Source organism: Polyodon spathula, chromosome 18 (assembly GCF_017654505.1).
Source record: "Polyodon spathula isolate WHYD16114869_AA chromosome 18, ASM1765450v1, whole genome shotgun sequence".
NCBI lineage: Eukaryota > Metazoa > Chordata > Actinopteri > Acipenseriformes > Polyodontidae > Polyodon > Polyodon spathula.
The window spans coordinates 9,527,539-9,544,267 of NC_054551.1; the positions used below are offsets into that span (position 1 = coordinate 9,527,539).

Here is a 16,729-nt window from a genome sequence, read left to right on the forward strand (position 1 = left end):
AGACGGCCGGAGACCGAGACCAAGACCAAAACCTTAAAATGTGGCCTCAAGGTCAGCCTCGAGACTCCATCTCTGCTCAGTACTGTATCTCCAGCCAAGCCCTACCCCTTGTTCACTGTATTTCACATACCTCTTTATATACATGCATACTGATAAATCCTCTCCTGATCACTCATTTTATCACCAAACTCCTCAATAATGCGATCTATGTCATTATTTTATTACAATAACATCTCAAAAAGCTCAGCAAATGTCAGTGATATTTTTTGAGCGCTGGCTGCAGAAGCAGCTACGTCCTTTAATGTCCGTGTTATCTCTGTATTGCACGGGGCTCCTATCGGTCTCACTCAACCATTGAATGGTTTTATCAGCTTTTTCTGTAGAAAAAACAACTAGAGACTTTTGTGTTTTTTATCTTTTTGATGATACCGGACTGGAAAGGGAAAATTGTAATGTAGACCTGGTCTGACAGGAACGCAGAGGGTTAAACCATTTTAAATAAAATAAACATGGAAATGGCGTTGTACAATAAAGGTGGAAAATATTTGGTTCTCATTTATTACATTCCACATAAGTCACAACAAAAACTTAATTGTAAAAAAATCTATATAAAAATCAGTACACAACTGTGACAAAGACGGCTGTAGTGGGGACGCCAGACCAGAAGAAACACACAGTACTGCGAGATGAAATGATGAATGAATGCGCTGCTGTGCAGTTTATTGTAAAATAAAACATTTGCTTATGCCTTAAAAGTATAGAAAATGGCTATTATTCCCCACAAACTTTGCTTTTGTGGCCAGGACAGTGATATTTCAAAATATCACTATTTCCAATGGAAAAACGGGCAAATGTATGTCTTTTTGTTCACATAAAGTCAGAAAAAAACAGCATATGAATCCAAATTAACATGTATTTATACTAAAGTAATACAAAAATGACTACAAAATATTTAGAAGTGAGTAGTTTTTCGAGATTTATGATTATACAGTATTTACTTTGCCACAACATTTGCATAAAGTTTAAGAAACGTTGGGATTAAAACACTGAAAATTAGAAGCTCTGTTTTATATGCTTTTAACTGACCTGCAGTTTATTTTGCGAAATTCTAAATGTAAAGGAAGTATTCCATTGAGATCTGTTACTGAAAATCTGACTGCTTTTTGTGTGCTAAAGGTTTAAAGCTCATTAGTTGGGATCTAATTACCCCAAAATGTAGTCCTTCTACACCAAATGTAAATCAGTGTTTTCTGTTCAATTTTTCAGTTGCTCATTGTGCATCTTCACGACAAATCATCTCTCACTGGAAGAACTGCACTCGACACGACTGTCCTGTCTGTCTCCCCTTGAAAAATGCCAGTGACAAGAGAAACCAGCAGCGTAAGTGAACGCTTTCCATACTGCTACTACCGATTTCTACCCCTCTACATTGAATGCCTTACCCTTGCATCCTCTTGGCTTGGTCTTGCTGTTGCATGTTGAGACTGACTTCTGTCTTCCCACTTATTTCATGGTTAGTGTACAAGATATAAATGCTGAGCTTGGACTGTTGCTCTCATTTCGGGGGCTTGTTAGGAAACTAATTATTAATTTAACACAAAGTATTGCAGCTTTTAGTTAATATCATAAAATGATTTCCACGCACATCAAAGCTGATTGTCTTTGGTGAAACCCCCTTTTAACCTTATTACTCTCACTACTCTGACATTGTTTTCTATCATATTTTAGTTATTTATCACGTTTGAGTTCATGTTGGTGCTTTTTTTTTTTTTTGGTTTTTGTTTTTCAGTTCACTTGTGTAAGGACAGGAAAATCTTTCAGTGCCGAGAAAGAAAGTTTGTGAACCCCAATGACAATTTTTTATGGAAATTCCATAGTTTTACCATGATAGCTTTCTTGAATCAATACCAGTCTTTTCTTAAATATCCAGTGGGTTTTATATTAACCAATTCCATGTCTTCTGAAACAAAATGATGTATAAATTAGACAAACAATAACTAATTAAGATTCCGGGTATGTGAAAAAGTAAGTGAACCCCTGGTTTTATCAGCCTAATTAATGGGATAATTAGAATCAGGTGTTTAAATAATTAGATCTTCAGGGGTGAGTTTGGGGAGGCCCCACCCTCTATAAACTTTGTGAGTTTGGTCTTCACCATACAGGTGTATGGAAACATGTCATGCCACGATCAAAACAAATCTCCCAGGACCTCAGAAAAACAGTTCTTCATCAGTCTAGAAAGGGTTACAAAACCATTTCTGAGGATTTAGGGTTCCACCAGTCCACTGTCAGACAAATGGAGAAAGTTCAAGACCACAGTCACTCTACCCAGGAGTGGTATTTCTACCAAAATCTCTCCAAGAACAAACCGGAAAATCATCAAAGAACCCCAGAGTAACATCCAAGGATCTGCAGGCCACTCTCGTCTTGGCTAATGTGAGTGTTCATGACTCAACTATCAGGAAAAAACTGAACAAAAATGGTGTTCATGGAAGGATAGCCAGTAGGCAACCACTGCTGTCTAAAAAGAACATTGCTTCCTGTCTGAAGTTAGCACATTTATGATCCACAAGACTTCTGGAACAATGTTCTCTGGATAGAAGAGTCAAAAGGTAGAACATTTTGGCTTCAATGAAAAACGTTATGTTTGGCAAAAACCAAACACTGCATTAGAACAGAAGAACCTCATCCTAACTGTCAAGCATGGTGGTGGGAGTGTGATGGTTTGGGGCTGCCTTAGGACCTGGATGGCTTGTCATCATTGACACAACCATGAATTCTGCATTGTATCAGAAGCTTCTATAGGACAATGTCAGGCCATCCATCCTTGAGCTGACGCTGAACCGAAAGTGGACAATGATCCTGAACATACAAGCAGATCTACAAAAGAATGGCTGCAGAAGAAGAAATTCTGCATTTTAGAATGGCCTAGTCAAAGTCCGGACCTAAACCCCATCGAAATGTTGTGGCAGGACTTGAAGCGAGCTGTTCATGCAAGGAAGCCCGCAAATGTGAGTTGAAGCAGTTTTGTAAGGAGGAATGGGTCAAAATTCCTCAAAACTGATATGAGAGACTGACCAACAGTTACAGGAAATGCTTAATTGAACTCATTGCTGCTCAAGGTGGTGCCACCAGTTACTGAATCTAAAGGTTCACATACTTTGTCACACATGGATATTGAATGTTGAATCATTTACGGATAAGTAAATGTTGAAAAAGTATCATGTTTTTGTGTCACTTGTTTAATCAGGTTATCTTTTATCTATTATTAGGACTTAGATTAAGATAACATTTTAGGTTTGAAATATGTGAAAATCCTAAGGGGTTCACAAACTTTCTCAGCACTGTATAACATAAGAGTCGACTTGAGTTTAGCATGACACTTAGGTCTGAAGTATTTAACTATTACTAAATCAAAAGACAAACTGAATCAAATAAAATCACCTGCTGTACTAGATCATACCTATGTGGCGCCATCTGCAGTATGAATGTAAAAAGGTGTTGCACTGAAGCAGCTTTGCTGTGTGTAAGCATGAAGACTGTGCGGGAGATGGATTCCTGTAGGGCTGGAAATTGAGAGGGAGTGAGAGGTGGAGCTCTCTTTGAGTGGCTGTGTCTCATTGGCTAATGCTTCAATGACTCATGTAAATCCCTGAATGCCCACACAAACACAAGCTTGGTGCTTACTGCCTGCGGTTGATAATTTGCTGCTCTGTATTTGCCATCTTTCAACCACTCCCAACAGTTTTCCTGAACTGTTAAATATGGGTATTCAATTGCATGTATCAGATTGAACCATAATTGGATATGGAGAGAGAGTTAAATATCTTAAAAGCTGGGTTGGGATTTTTTTGTATACTATAACGTTAAAGATGAAAATCAAGTAGTAAATCTTTAATTCACTGATGAAAGCAGAAAGTTTGGCTGCTTAACCAACAAATGTGTTTTCTGTCAAAGTCCTTAAAGGTTGTACTGTTTACATTGTGCCTAAATCCTGGTTGATTTTCTGTGTCTTGCAGCTCTTTTGGGCGCTCCCAGTACAGGCTTACTGAACTCCATCAGCACAGTAGGTACAGGCCAGCAGAGCACGCCCACTATCAACAGCACTAACTCCATCGACCCCAGCTCCATGCAGCGAGCGTATGCTGCCCTGGGGCTGCCCTATGGTAACCAGCCACAGACACAGCCTCAGGTACCTGGTCAGCAGACAGCACAACCCCACCAGCAGATGAGATCCATCAGCACACTAGGTAACTCCCTTTATTCACCTTCCTTTGCCTGCACAGTAACTCCGACAGGGAGATACATTTTTGTTAACTGGAATAAAAGTCAAGCATGTGTGTTGCATTTATAAATGTCCTTACTACTGCACCCAGCATTGGAATGGGAAATCTCTGTAAATGAGCATACACGTTCCTATTACCCTAACAACTATTCAGAGTCTGTGAATGAAAACAAGCCTACGCTATATGAGTATACTCTGTTCTCCACCTGGCACAGTGTGTGTGTTTGAGAACATTACAGCTGACTTTGCTGTGCCTCTCTTTTTTTTGTTTGTTTTTTGTTCCCCACCCCCCCAGGCACTAACCAGATGAACCTAGGAGGAGGAATGGGAGTCTCTGCTCCTGATCAGCAGACCAATCTCCTGTCTGACTCTGCTCTTCCTTCCACTCTTGGTACCCCAAAGTAAGTGATGGCATGCAAAGGGGAGGATCTGTAGATTTCATTTTTTTTGTTATCAGATTCATCACTGTGGACAGATAGAGGGTTCCTGGCACTGAATTAACCCCAGTGCTGCCTGTCGTATTTTCAGCGGTACCAAATTTGGGAGTATTAAGGCAAAAGGGATGTGTTAATGGTAGAAGTTACATTTTATTTTAAAACTTTAAAATTACATATCATTCATGGTGCTATTATTTCCTAGAATATCCTCATCCTAGATTTTCTAGGAGTATTTCTATAATATATATATATATATATATATATATATATATATATATATATATATATATATATATATATATATATATATATATATATATAAACAAACAAACACAAAAACAAAAAATTCTCTCTTACAGTCAGTTGTTACCTGATGGCACAAGTGTGGGCAACGTGGCAAACCTTCCCACTGCAGCCCCCCTCTCTGCCACGGGAGTACGGAAAGCCTGGCATGAACACGTCACTCAGGACCTGCGCAATCACTTGGTGCATAAACTGTAAGTACACAGGGAACAGAAATGAGGGTGGGAGACTTAGTTTAGCAGTTGGACTTAAGAACTGGGCGGCAGGGTGATCTAGTGGTTAGAAGTAAGGGAGTGGGGGTGTAGGAGCAGTGTATTGCCGAGTTTAGTCCGTGGTGTTTTAATGAAATGTGCATTTCTTACCCCACCTCCAGTGTCCAAGCCATATTTCCCACACCAGACCCTGCTGCTCTGAAGGACAGACGAATGGAAAACTTAGTGGCCTATGCACGCAAGGTTGAAGGAGACATGTATGAATCTGCAAATAGCAGGGTACGTGAATAAAACTGTTTCTTCTGTCGTATGACTTCTTACCTTTTATTTCATAAGTCCAATCGCACATTAGATGTTCTGTAACATATTTTATTGCATTATTCTCTGGGCTCAAACAAGCTGCGGGAGTTGAGTTGGATTAGTTTTAGATGAGGCTGTAAATCTTTGTTTAATAGATTTGAATGTTTTTATAGTTGTGTATGCAGGTTTGTTTAAAATTGACTTCTGTAATTTACGTTATTTTTAATTTGTTTCAAATTTAATTAAAAAAATATTCGAATGCAGTGATTTAACAAGGTGTCATGATACTATAATTACTGAAAGTGAAAATAAATGTACAATTCTCACAGTACTTCTACAGTACTGCTGTTTAGTATTTTACACTCCACTGATCGATTCTTCTCTTGTTGCATTTTATTCCAGGATGAGTATTACCACTTGTTGGCAGAGAAGATCTATAAGATACAGAAGGAACTGGAAGAGAAAAGACGGTCACGGCTCCAGAAACAGAGCATCCTGGGTAATCCAGCACCAATGGCTGCCCCTGGCAACCAACAGCCTCGATTGCCTTCTGCTCAGACCGTCCGGCCACCCAGTGAGTGCCTTGCACTTGTGTTTATGACATGCACTCCTCAAGCCACTCTTTAGCATTTAGAAGCCAGCTTGCCTGTAGTTACAGCAGTTCCTGTAAAGACTGTTTTTGGAAGAACATTTATGTATCATACTACTTTATTGTAAATGTGTGGGTTATGAGCGGCAGTGTTTAATTCTCTTGTTTTTAAATTCACATTAGATGGACCTATGACTATTCCCAATGTGCCAAACCAGATCATGAATCGCATGCAAGTCTCTCAAGGTATTTATTTGCTCTCGGACTGAAACGTAATCTATTCTGGCTTTAAGCTAAAAATAAAACTTTTCTTTTTTTAATACATCCCGTTACCAACAAAACCCATATTTAAATAAATTAAACACCTGTGTTTACACACATTGCCATGTGCTGAGAAGAGTCTGTGACCAATTTACACTTGCATGACAACTGTAAAACAAAACAGAATTGCCATTAGGTTCAGCTGTGGTTTTAGAAGCAGTGAATGTAAACCATAGTAATACTGAATTAAAAAAACACACATTTAGGAATCCCAAGTCTGTTATTTCTGAGCCGCTGGTGTCCAATCGTTTTTACAGTGCTTTGCTGTAGTCTAGACAAAAGTATAGCTTTTTCTTAATAGAATTAGATGGGAGGTGTGGATGTTGGATGCAAGGGAGCATGACTGGATCTATATTTGTATCACAAACCTCCTGGGGGGTTGGTGGTTTCCATCCGTATTTAAAGGAGGATTTGTCTTGCTTGCTTTAGAAGCAGGCTAATGCCAAGGATAGCATAAAACACATGTGTTTTAAAACAATATCTTCAGTGTAGCACATAGGGATGAGTCACTCCTGTTTCTATACAATTTGGAAACATTTATTTGCAGCACAATCTCCTTGGAGAGAAAAATCTGAGCTTATTGGAAAATAGTTGCTCATCAGACAAAAGTATTTCTTGGAGAGAGATGGTGTTAGTTCCCAGGTTATTTTAAATCGGTTTTAAAACTTGTGTTTTAAAAGTTAAGGCAGGTTATTAAGCCCAAAAGCGCCATCTTGGTAGCAAAACTGTCAATGTCCACTTTTTGTAGAATATTGAGATTTTTGTTAAGATATATGTCTTCTCATGCAGCCATCAAATGTAGTTGATGCTTCAGACACGCTTTTCAGGGCTTCAGTGTTTGCAAAAGAATACATTTTGTCGGAAAAAATGAGAATCCACAAACCTAACCTTAAACCTGCAGCCAACATCCCTTCACCTTTTAAAGCATTATTTCTCAGCTCTTACTATTGTTCCCTCCTTTTTTTCCATTTTCCTTTATGAATTGAAGACTTTTTTTTTTTTTTTTTTTTTTTTTAAATGCACCTTGTTAAAATTGTACTGCAACAGACAAACCAATACTAATCCTGTTAATGGTGTTAGCATGATTGACTTGTGCTCAGGTCAGTATTGTGGTATTTCATACAAAGGTATAATTGAGTTTGTGAATACATGTTCTATTAATTAAATGCTAACTGGTGGTATGAATGTTCTTCTAGGAGTGAATCCATTTAACCCTATGCCAATGGGGAATGTACAGATGACACCAACACCAATGGGACCACGTGCTGCTTCCCCAATGAACCACCCTGTGCAAATGAACAACATGGGCTCTGTTCCAGCAGTAAGACTGTCCCTATGCCTTGTGTATTACCATGTGTTGGAGAATGATATAATGCTGAAATGCTTTATCAGCACATTCTATTTACTGAAAAAACTGGGATGGTAATGAAATTTGAGAATGGATGGTGGCCACCTTATGCATTTCAAGAGCCTGTTATAATGTAAAGACAAGCTAATACATTATTATTCTGCTTTACAATATTGTATAAGTAGAACGTAATTCTGGTTAATTAACCCTTTTAGTCCAATTAAATTGTTTTTTTTTGGTTTGTGTTTTGGATGGTTCAAATTAGCATGATAGTAGTATTTTATTGAAGAACAATGAGAAACCTTAATTACTTGCTTTTCTTAGATGGGAATGTCGCCCTCCCGAATGCCCCAAGCTCAGGGAATGATAGGAGCCCACACTAACAACATGGTTGGCCAGACTGCAAACCAGAACCAGTTCCTACCCCAGAACCAGTTCCCAGCTTCAGCTGGGGCCATGAATGTGAATAATGTGGGGATGGGACAACCTGCCGCCCAAACAGGAGCAACACAGGTATGGGAAGCTACGTAATGAAGCATCATATTCAGTTATTTTAATGGGGTGGGTGTGGCGTACAGGTAAAATGTTTCAGGTTTCTTGTCTACCAAATCATTTTGGTGTGCTCCTCTTGTAGCTCACCCAGACCCAGAATGCTACTCTCTCTATAAACATGCCGGGGCCTCAGAAATCTCAGCTTCCATGCCCACCGGCTGCTCAGCCTCCACTCCGCCAGACTCCGCCCCCTGTATCCACGACGACCACTGGCATGCAGCCCATGCAGCACTCTGCATCCCAGGGCCTGACGCCACCACAGGGCCAGCCTTCCACTCCGGTGTCAGCTGGGGGGCAGGCACCGACCCCCATCACTATACCCAGCGCTGCCTCTGCACAGAGCACGCCACCAGTCCTGGTTGCCGGACAGGCCTCCACGCAGCCACTGACCCCTCTCCAGCCTCTGGCAGAGCCTGCAGCTCATACACAACCACAGCAGCCCAGCTCTGTGCAGACACAGCCACCCACCACACCGGTGAGTACCCCTACAATACAGAACCACTTTTCCAGCTGTTCCACAATTTATTCGGAATGTGTTTCCACCACTGGTTTTGGAATTGTGATTATGAAGAATTAACTGACAAGTAATGTTGATGGAAACAGACAAATACCATATCCCAATTCTGAAATTGTTTTAGCTAATGACAAATGAAATGATGCATTGGGCGTCTGTTTTTTTTTCTTATTATTTATTATCTGCCTTCTCTTATTCTTCTAAGTTGTCACAGGCAGTAGCCAGTGTTGATAACCACATCCCCACCCCAGGCTCTGTGGCAGGCACAGAAGTGAGTTCCCAGCTGCTTACGACAGACTTGCTTGCATCAGAAACCAAAACTGAGATCAAAGAGGCACAGGAATTTGAGTCCAGAGAAGCACAGACTGAACCCAAACAGGAGGTGAGCAGCATAAACTACAGGACAGTCATAAACCCTGTTACTGAGATTGCAAAGCCAAATGTCATTATCAAAGCTTTTTTAGGGTTTGGGTGCTTCTGCTTTTATTAAGTTCATAGTTTTGATGAGTTGGCGGTAGGGCCAGGAGATTCAGCATGTTTAACTTAGTCATTAAATATTTCTTTAATTAGCATAAATTTGTAAAGCTCATATGGTGTGCAAATTTTATAGAATCAGGTATATTCAGTGCCAGTGGACAGAGATTTACTAAGTGTAGTTAGGAAGCAGTTATAACATCCACTCGCATACTAGCTCTGCAACTATAATGACGTTTTGAATTTAGTTTAATTGTCAGAGTGTACAGTGTTGTAAGGATGCTTTAAGTAACTTTAGATTTTTTTTTTTTTTTTAATTTTTTTTTATGTTTTTCCAGCAGATGGAGGAGGAGCCCAGGCCACTGTCATCTCAGGTGAGGGAGGGGACTGATGGAGTGGAGCCGAAGCAGGAGCCAATGGAAGTGGAGGAAAAGAAGCCAGAGGTGAAGGTGGAGCCTAAAGCAGAAGCGGAGAGTGGGTCCAATGGTACCACTCAATCAATATCACCCTCTCAGTCCCGCAGAAAGAGTAAGAGGACTCATGGCTAAATTCAGAATTTGTTTGCAGATCAAGCATCATCTTATTATCTGTGTAACTATAGCCCCTTTCACACTGGCACTTCTACCTGGGTCCTGACCCACCTCAGGATGGGGATTGACACGCTTTGACCCGAGTTGAGCGAGACAAAATGCTTGACGGCTGTTCGTGAGCCGACGCAATAACAAACGGCCACACCTGCGTGAAAGTTTCAATTCTGCAAGGAACGTTTCTGTTTAGCCATATTTGTGTTGATTTATGACATGGCCTGAGCCAGATTGCAACAGGAATGTAGAAACGCTTGCTCTAATTAATATTTAGGCCGATGGTTCAATCCAGAGAAGCTTGGATGGAAGCGTCTGTAACAAGCTGCTTTCGCTGTATCGATAAGCGCAATGTGTACTTGCGTCTGTCACCCAGGTCAACCCTGCTTTGTCAAAAGCAGTGTGAAATCATGTACGTGACCAGTATGACACCAGATCCTGCCTGAGTAGGTTCTGACCTGGGTAGGTCATGCCAGTCAGTATGAAAGAGGCTTTAGTCTCAATGAAGCAGTGGTGCAATAAAGCATTTATTTTTCTTCTCTCTCTTTCTCCAGTTTTCAAACCTGAGGAGCTAAGGCAGGCACTGATGCCTACACTGGAAGCTTTGTACCGGCAGGATCCGGAGTCGCTTCCTTTCAGACAGCCTGTAGACCCCCAGGTCCTTGGAATCCCTGTAAGTACTTTGCCAGCCTCCAGCATGGCACCAAGGGAAAGGGGTTATCTTGCTCTGCTAAACAAGATTATCCTTTTTATTTGATGCGTTTTAAGAATGTAAGAATTAAAACTGCAGTGCCCAACAGTCATGTTTTGTTTTTGTACTAAATACAGAACCCATTGTTCCATATTGCCCCCTTCTGTGCAGGTCTAGTTAATAAAAAAGCTAAAAATAAATAAATAAATTCTAGAATGGATGTGACTGGCTTTTCGGTCATTTGTAAAACCCCAATTTTCTTCACACGTTGGTACAGTGCATGAATGTCAGTAGTGGAACGGAAGTTAGAGGTTTGTGGTTCATTTGGAGCAAAGTGATTAATGTCAAACCATCAGGTTCAACCTGCAAAACCACCTGCATGTTCATAAATGCAGAGTTGACAAACACCAAGTATTGAAATTACCAATCAGTCTGCCTTAGTTGGCTGTGTGCTTTGTGAGCGGTATCTCCAACTTTTGTTTTTAGTGTTGTATCATTAACTAGTTTGGCTTTAGGAAATATTTATTGTACTACAAGATGTGCCAAATGCTTTCTCCTCCTGACCAGGATTACTTTGATATTGTGAAGACCCCCATGGACCTGTCCACAATAAAGAGAAAGCTGGACACTGGCCAGTACCAGGAGCCCTGGCAGTATGTGGACGACGTGTGGATGATGTTCAACAACGCCTGGCTTTACAACCGCAAGACTTCTCGCGTCTACAAATACTGCACAAAGCTAGCTGAGGTTTTTGAGCAGGAGATCGATCCTGTCATGCAGTCCCTTGGATACTGCTGTGGGCGCAAGGTAAGGTGGAGATAAATATTTAGTGGACACAGGGGCTGTACGTTTAGATTTGTAACTACTGGCCTCTCGGGCTACTGAGCTATTGTTTTTACTGGCCCGGATGCAATTTTATCTGGCCTAATATATTTATATATTTTTTCATGATGGTTTTTATTTTCAGTATGTTTCTAACTGTGTATGGTAACCAAAGAGAGCCCACGACTCAAAAGAAAGTGGCTAAACGAAGCCTTTCAATATATGTTACTTCAGCCATTAAACATGTATATAGCAAGTGCTAAAAGAAGAAGTAATCCAAACTTGGGTAACATTAAAATTAGAAAGGTAATTTTAATGTTATGATGAATATGAAGACATACTAAATGTTAAGCACAACAACGCAGTAAGAAAATGCAAGATACTTGAATTTGGGAAGGAGTTAATTTTTTTTAACTCTGGACTGTAGTTCAGTGTAAAACATCTACTGTTGACTTTCTGTGAATGGATGGTGTAACAGACCATTAAAAGTACAACCAGATATCCTTGTTTTGAATTATTTACAGATTATCGAATAATCAAAGTAACTTGACTTCGATTCATTTGATGTCAGTACTTGATGGCTATTTGTAATTAATAATGTTAAACTATTATAATGTTGGAGTTTTTCTATTTTGGCCAGGTTACAATATTTGCCCTAAGATTATGTTGTAAATATCTGTTAGAATTAAACAGATGTAGAATATTTAGGTTGCTTTATGATAGGTGTTATTTTATTCTGAATACACTACATCAAAAATTATTTGGTGGTTTGCACAATATTATGCTACTGTTGCTTTAATTGGAAGAGATACGCGCTGTGACTGCTGCTCATTGAGTTGCTTGTATTTTAATGCAGTAAACAAAAGAAAGAACTTGTACCTAAGGAAATAGGGTACAGAGCGAAGAGTTGTGGTAATCGAATACATAAAAATGTTGCACCTTGTGTATTCAAATAGGAAACTATTCGAAATTTCCATCCCTAATCCTAACAATAAACACTATTAAAACAATATTCATAATACAAAATAATAGCAGTCCTACCTAGAGCGTTGTCGCTTGTGTAGCCTCTCCAAAGTGAACACGTCGGATCCCAAATCAAAAAGTTATACAATTCGATTGCCTATCTGGGTATCCGTCGGGTCATCTTACTGTGAGACTGGATATGATGTAAACGAAATGTTGAATTCACAACAAATAAAGCTGCTGTTTTATCTGCAAGTTTCTGAAACTGACACCAAACAAGGCAAAACGTTACTTTTTTTTCTCTGTCATAATGAAGCCTCCACTCTAAATGTCCATCTTCATTTTTTTTCATAATTACATTCTTTATTATTTATTGATTTTAGTGCTTTCCTTTTGGCTTATTGGTTGCTTAGTTGTAGAAAACCTGATTTGTATAAGATTTGCTGCAGGAACGAGTACCAACGTAGCACTTCGATACATAGTCTCAGATTTTGACTGTACAACAAATATGTTAGTTTTTAAAAAATGGTTTGTAAATTAATTTTCAGCTTTTTGACATGCTGGCCTGTTTTCTTGGATTCATAAAACGGAAACCATATGCACTGTATATATATATTATACTAGTTAAATGTAACCAACCCAGTCGGGCCTGTGGTGCTTCATAACTACCAGCCAAACTGCGCTGTCTACCGGCCCTGGGCCACCGGGCCATGGTTAGTGTCGAACCCTGCCACTGTTAAGGTAGTGAAAGGCAAGAATGCTTTTACACCCCTAGTGAGAACAAGGAAGGTTGGAGATTGAGAAAACTTGTCACACAATAGGTGAATACTGATGTAAATCTTTTTAAATATATTGAATCCCTTTTCATCACAGTTAAGCAAATGTGATGTAATGCTTGACTTGACAATTAATTGAGACTTGGTAAGGTCATTCCTTATCACAAGTATCAGAGTCTTGGGAAGGAAATAGAGGCTGTCTATAAAGAACTGCTTATCCAATTGTGTTGACATTTAGCTGCAGTGTTGTTTCACCAGCTAATGACAGCTTCAGAGTAATGTCTGTATATCCTTAATTTTTACATGAACTTCTGTCATAGTGATGGTTACTTTCATCATGGTACTGAATGTACTTACGTTTTTGGATTTTCAGCTGTAGTCATTTACTAATGTATTTGGGTTCCCCCCCCCCCCCCCCCCCCTTTTGTCTTGCACAGTATGAATTCTCACCGCAGACTTTATGCTGCTATGGCAAGCAGCTGTGCACCATCCCCCGCGATGCCACTTACTACAGCTACCAGAACAGGTAAGGGGTGTGGACAGGGACAGAGCTGGGGCACACAGGCACTGGTGGTTCGACCTACTCGGACCCGTATTTTTGTGAACACGCAATTTTAGGTTTTGGTCACTTACTGAAGCTCTGTTGTAGAAATGGTCTCCAATAGTCTGTTAGGGGACTAAGACTGGTTTGTTTGGGTTTTCCCCAGTAAATGATGGGTTGCAGAAATGAGCGGTTTTAACGAGGTACAATTTTAAGGTAATCTGCAAAATCTGCTTTGAATTTTACTACAACATAGCAATATATTGAAACCAAATAAATGTGGTTTTAATAACCATTATCTGGTCTGTATATTTTATGTACAGTGCACTCTGTTTATAAATCTAAGAATCAACCACATACAGTGATCAGAACCACTGGGACAAAATGATTCCTATACTGTCCAATGTAAAATAATCTGCTTGTAAGAATCAAGCAATCCACTTACAAGAATAATTTCGGGACAAACTGCCTACATGTAATACGGTATTTGATCAAGTGCAATGACGTTTACAGTCAATAGAACTGTTTTTGTATCTGATCACATCTTACGTGATTAGGCATGTACGCAGCATGGATAGTGCAGTGATGCAGGAAACACTGCACTGTTTGTAATCAAACGTGACTGCGCCACTGCATTGTGCAGGTATATTTTATGTGTTCTCTGTGAAAATGTGTTTCAATAAAGTGAATGCACATTCATTGAATACATACGGAGTACTGCAGTGATATTGTGTGGTATGCATGTAGAGGGAGTGGGATTATGGCGCGATGTGGGGGGGGGGGGGCAGTTAAACTAGGCACCCTCGCGAGACGATTGCTTCTCAAGTATACTGTAGTAAAGTAGGATCCTGCAGCCTCGAGTAAACATAATCGTGATCATATAACAAGCTGCTTGATATATTGTTCGCAGTGATTGAGCACCATTGACATTTGTAATACTGTATTTAAAATGCTGATGTGTGGAGGCGCTTTTGCTAATTGTAATGTGATGTGGCCGAGGGCAGTGTAAATGATCAGGCTGGAAGCTGGTGTCTGCTGCTGCGCTCTGCAAGCTACTGGGGGATGCCAATCCATGCAACAGGAATTATAAACAGGGATTTTTAGTACCAAAGAGAGCCTCTTTAACAGTAATCGACAGTTTATGTATTACTAAGTAAACAAAATTGGGCTGGAATCGGGCAGATTTGTCTTTGTGAAGGACGCATGAAAGCTGTGCTTGAAAATCAGGGTTATTCCACCAAATATTGATTTCTGAACTCTTCCTAAGTTAAAACATTAGTATTGTGTTGTTTAAAAATGAATATGAACTTATTTTCTTTGCATTATTCGAGGTCTGACAACACTGCATCTTTTTTGTTATTTTGACCAGTTGTCATTTTCTGCAAATAAATGCTCTAAATGACAATATTTTTATTTGGAATTTGGGAGAAATGTTGTCAGTAGTTTATAGAATAAAAGAAAAATGTTCATTTTACCCAAACACATACCTATAAATAGTAAAACCAGAGAAACTGATAATTTTGCAGTGGTCTCTTAATTTTTTCGTGTGTGTGTGTGTCTACACACACACATACAGTGCCTATAGAAAGTTTACATCTCCTTGAACTTTTTTCACATTTTGTTGGCGAGTGCTTCAGAGTTTCATGCATTTAAATGGGGATTTGTACTGTAATCTGGGGATATTTTGGACATTGTTGAACATTGGACAGAAATTAAAAAGTTATTTTTTTGCAATAAAACACTGTTTTACTTTTTAAATATAAACAAACTATACACCATTTAAAAGCCCTGGTTCTTAGCTTCTCGATTGAGCAGTTTAGTTTTAATCTACTCTTGGGTTTACCTACTTTTTTGTGTGATTTGTGCGAGGAGTGAGAATGATTATCCAAACGTTGTGGTCAAACTTTCATCTGTACTGCCCAGCCTGAAGTTTGTATAATAATTATTATTATCCTTGATAATATATGTACTAATGTTACTATACCACATACTACTTTACCGTATAGCATGTGATTTTCATATCATCACTGATCATGTGAGGGTGTTAACAACATAAAATTTTGTGATAAGAATTTCAGACTAGGAAATCCTCATGGCTGAAGGGCATTAGATTGCAGAGATGGCAGAAGTGGTTCAAACGTATAAAAGAAAACATGGCAATCGAAGCTGCCATGATTATATGGAAATCGAAGAAGAGGTGCTGTCCAGTTTGAAGAAGGCCTGTTGATGATGGACTCAGTGTTCAGTGAAAAAAAAAAAAAACTAGATCCAAATATTTGCTTACAGGTTAACATTACTCTGTTTATGTTTATTCTCTACAGCTTTGAGTAATGAAAGCAAAGAGAAATGTTTTAAAAAATAGTTCATTAAAGTTCTGCCTGGCACAGCAAAATTGTTTAAAATTGTTTAGAACACCTTTGGCAACAATTACAGCTGTGAGTCTGTTGGGTTAGGTCTCTACCAACTTTGCACACCTAGATTTGGCAATAATTGATCATTCTTCTTTACAAAACTGTTCAAGCTCTGTCGAGTTGGGAGCATTGATGGACAGCAATGTTCAAGTCATGCCACACATTTTCGATTGGATTTAGGTCGGGGCTCTGACTGGGCCACTCAAGGACATTTACCTTTTTGTTCCTTAGCCACTCCAGCTTTGGCTGTGTGCTTTGGGTCGTTGTCATGCTGAAAGGTGAACTTCTGTCCCAGTTTCAGTTTTCTTGTAGAGGGCAGCAGGTTTTCCTCAAGGACGACTTTGCACTTTGCTCCATTCATTTTCCCTTCTATCCTGACAAGTGCCCCAGTCCCTGCTGATGAGGAACATCCCCATAACATGATGCTGCCACCACCATGCTTCACAGCCGGGATGGTGATCTTTGGGTGATGCGCTGTGTTGGGTTTGTGCCAAACAAAGTTTTTTTGGCATACTTCAAACGAGATTCAAGGCGGGCTTTTATGTAGTGGTTTCCTTCTTGCCACCCTACCATACAGGCCAGATTTGTGGAGTGCTTTGGACATTGTTG

The 16,729-nt window shown here is 39.6% G+C and overlaps 1 protein-coding gene across 2 annotated transcripts in view; it reads left to right on the plus strand.

The window, feature by feature from the left end:
• LOC121331048 (CREB-binding protein-like) overlaps positions 1-16,729 on the plus strand; it is a 68,496-nt gene that overhangs the window by 37,884 nt on the left and 13,883 nt on the right. The window contains exons 5-19 of one of the 2 annotated variants that reach the window (XM_041278173.1): positions 1,267-1,380; positions 4,020-4,250; positions 4,581-4,686; positions 5,082-5,219; positions 5,399-5,516; positions 5,940-6,111; positions 6,310-6,372; positions 7,644-7,768; positions 8,120-8,308; positions 8,430-8,822; positions 9,067-9,243; positions 9,677-9,863; positions 10,471-10,589; positions 11,175-11,414; positions 13,606-13,694. In XM_041278173.1, coding sequence (XP_041134107.1) covers positions 1,267-1,380; positions 4,020-4,250; positions 4,581-4,686; positions 5,082-5,219; positions 5,399-5,516; positions 5,940-6,111; positions 6,310-6,372; positions 7,644-7,768; positions 8,120-8,308; positions 8,430-8,822; positions 9,067-9,243; positions 9,677-9,863; positions 10,471-10,589; positions 11,175-11,414; positions 13,606-13,694 — 2,461 coding nt within the window. Of the gene's footprint in view, positions 1-1,266; positions 1,381-4,019; positions 4,251-4,580; positions 4,687-5,081; positions 5,220-5,398; positions 5,517-5,939; positions 6,112-6,309; positions 6,373-7,643; positions 7,769-8,119; positions 8,309-8,429; positions 8,823-9,066; positions 9,244-9,673; positions 9,864-10,470; positions 10,590-11,174; positions 11,415-13,605; positions 13,695-16,729 lie in introns of both variants that reach the window. The other variant, XM_041278172.1, reaches the window with a different exon arrangement.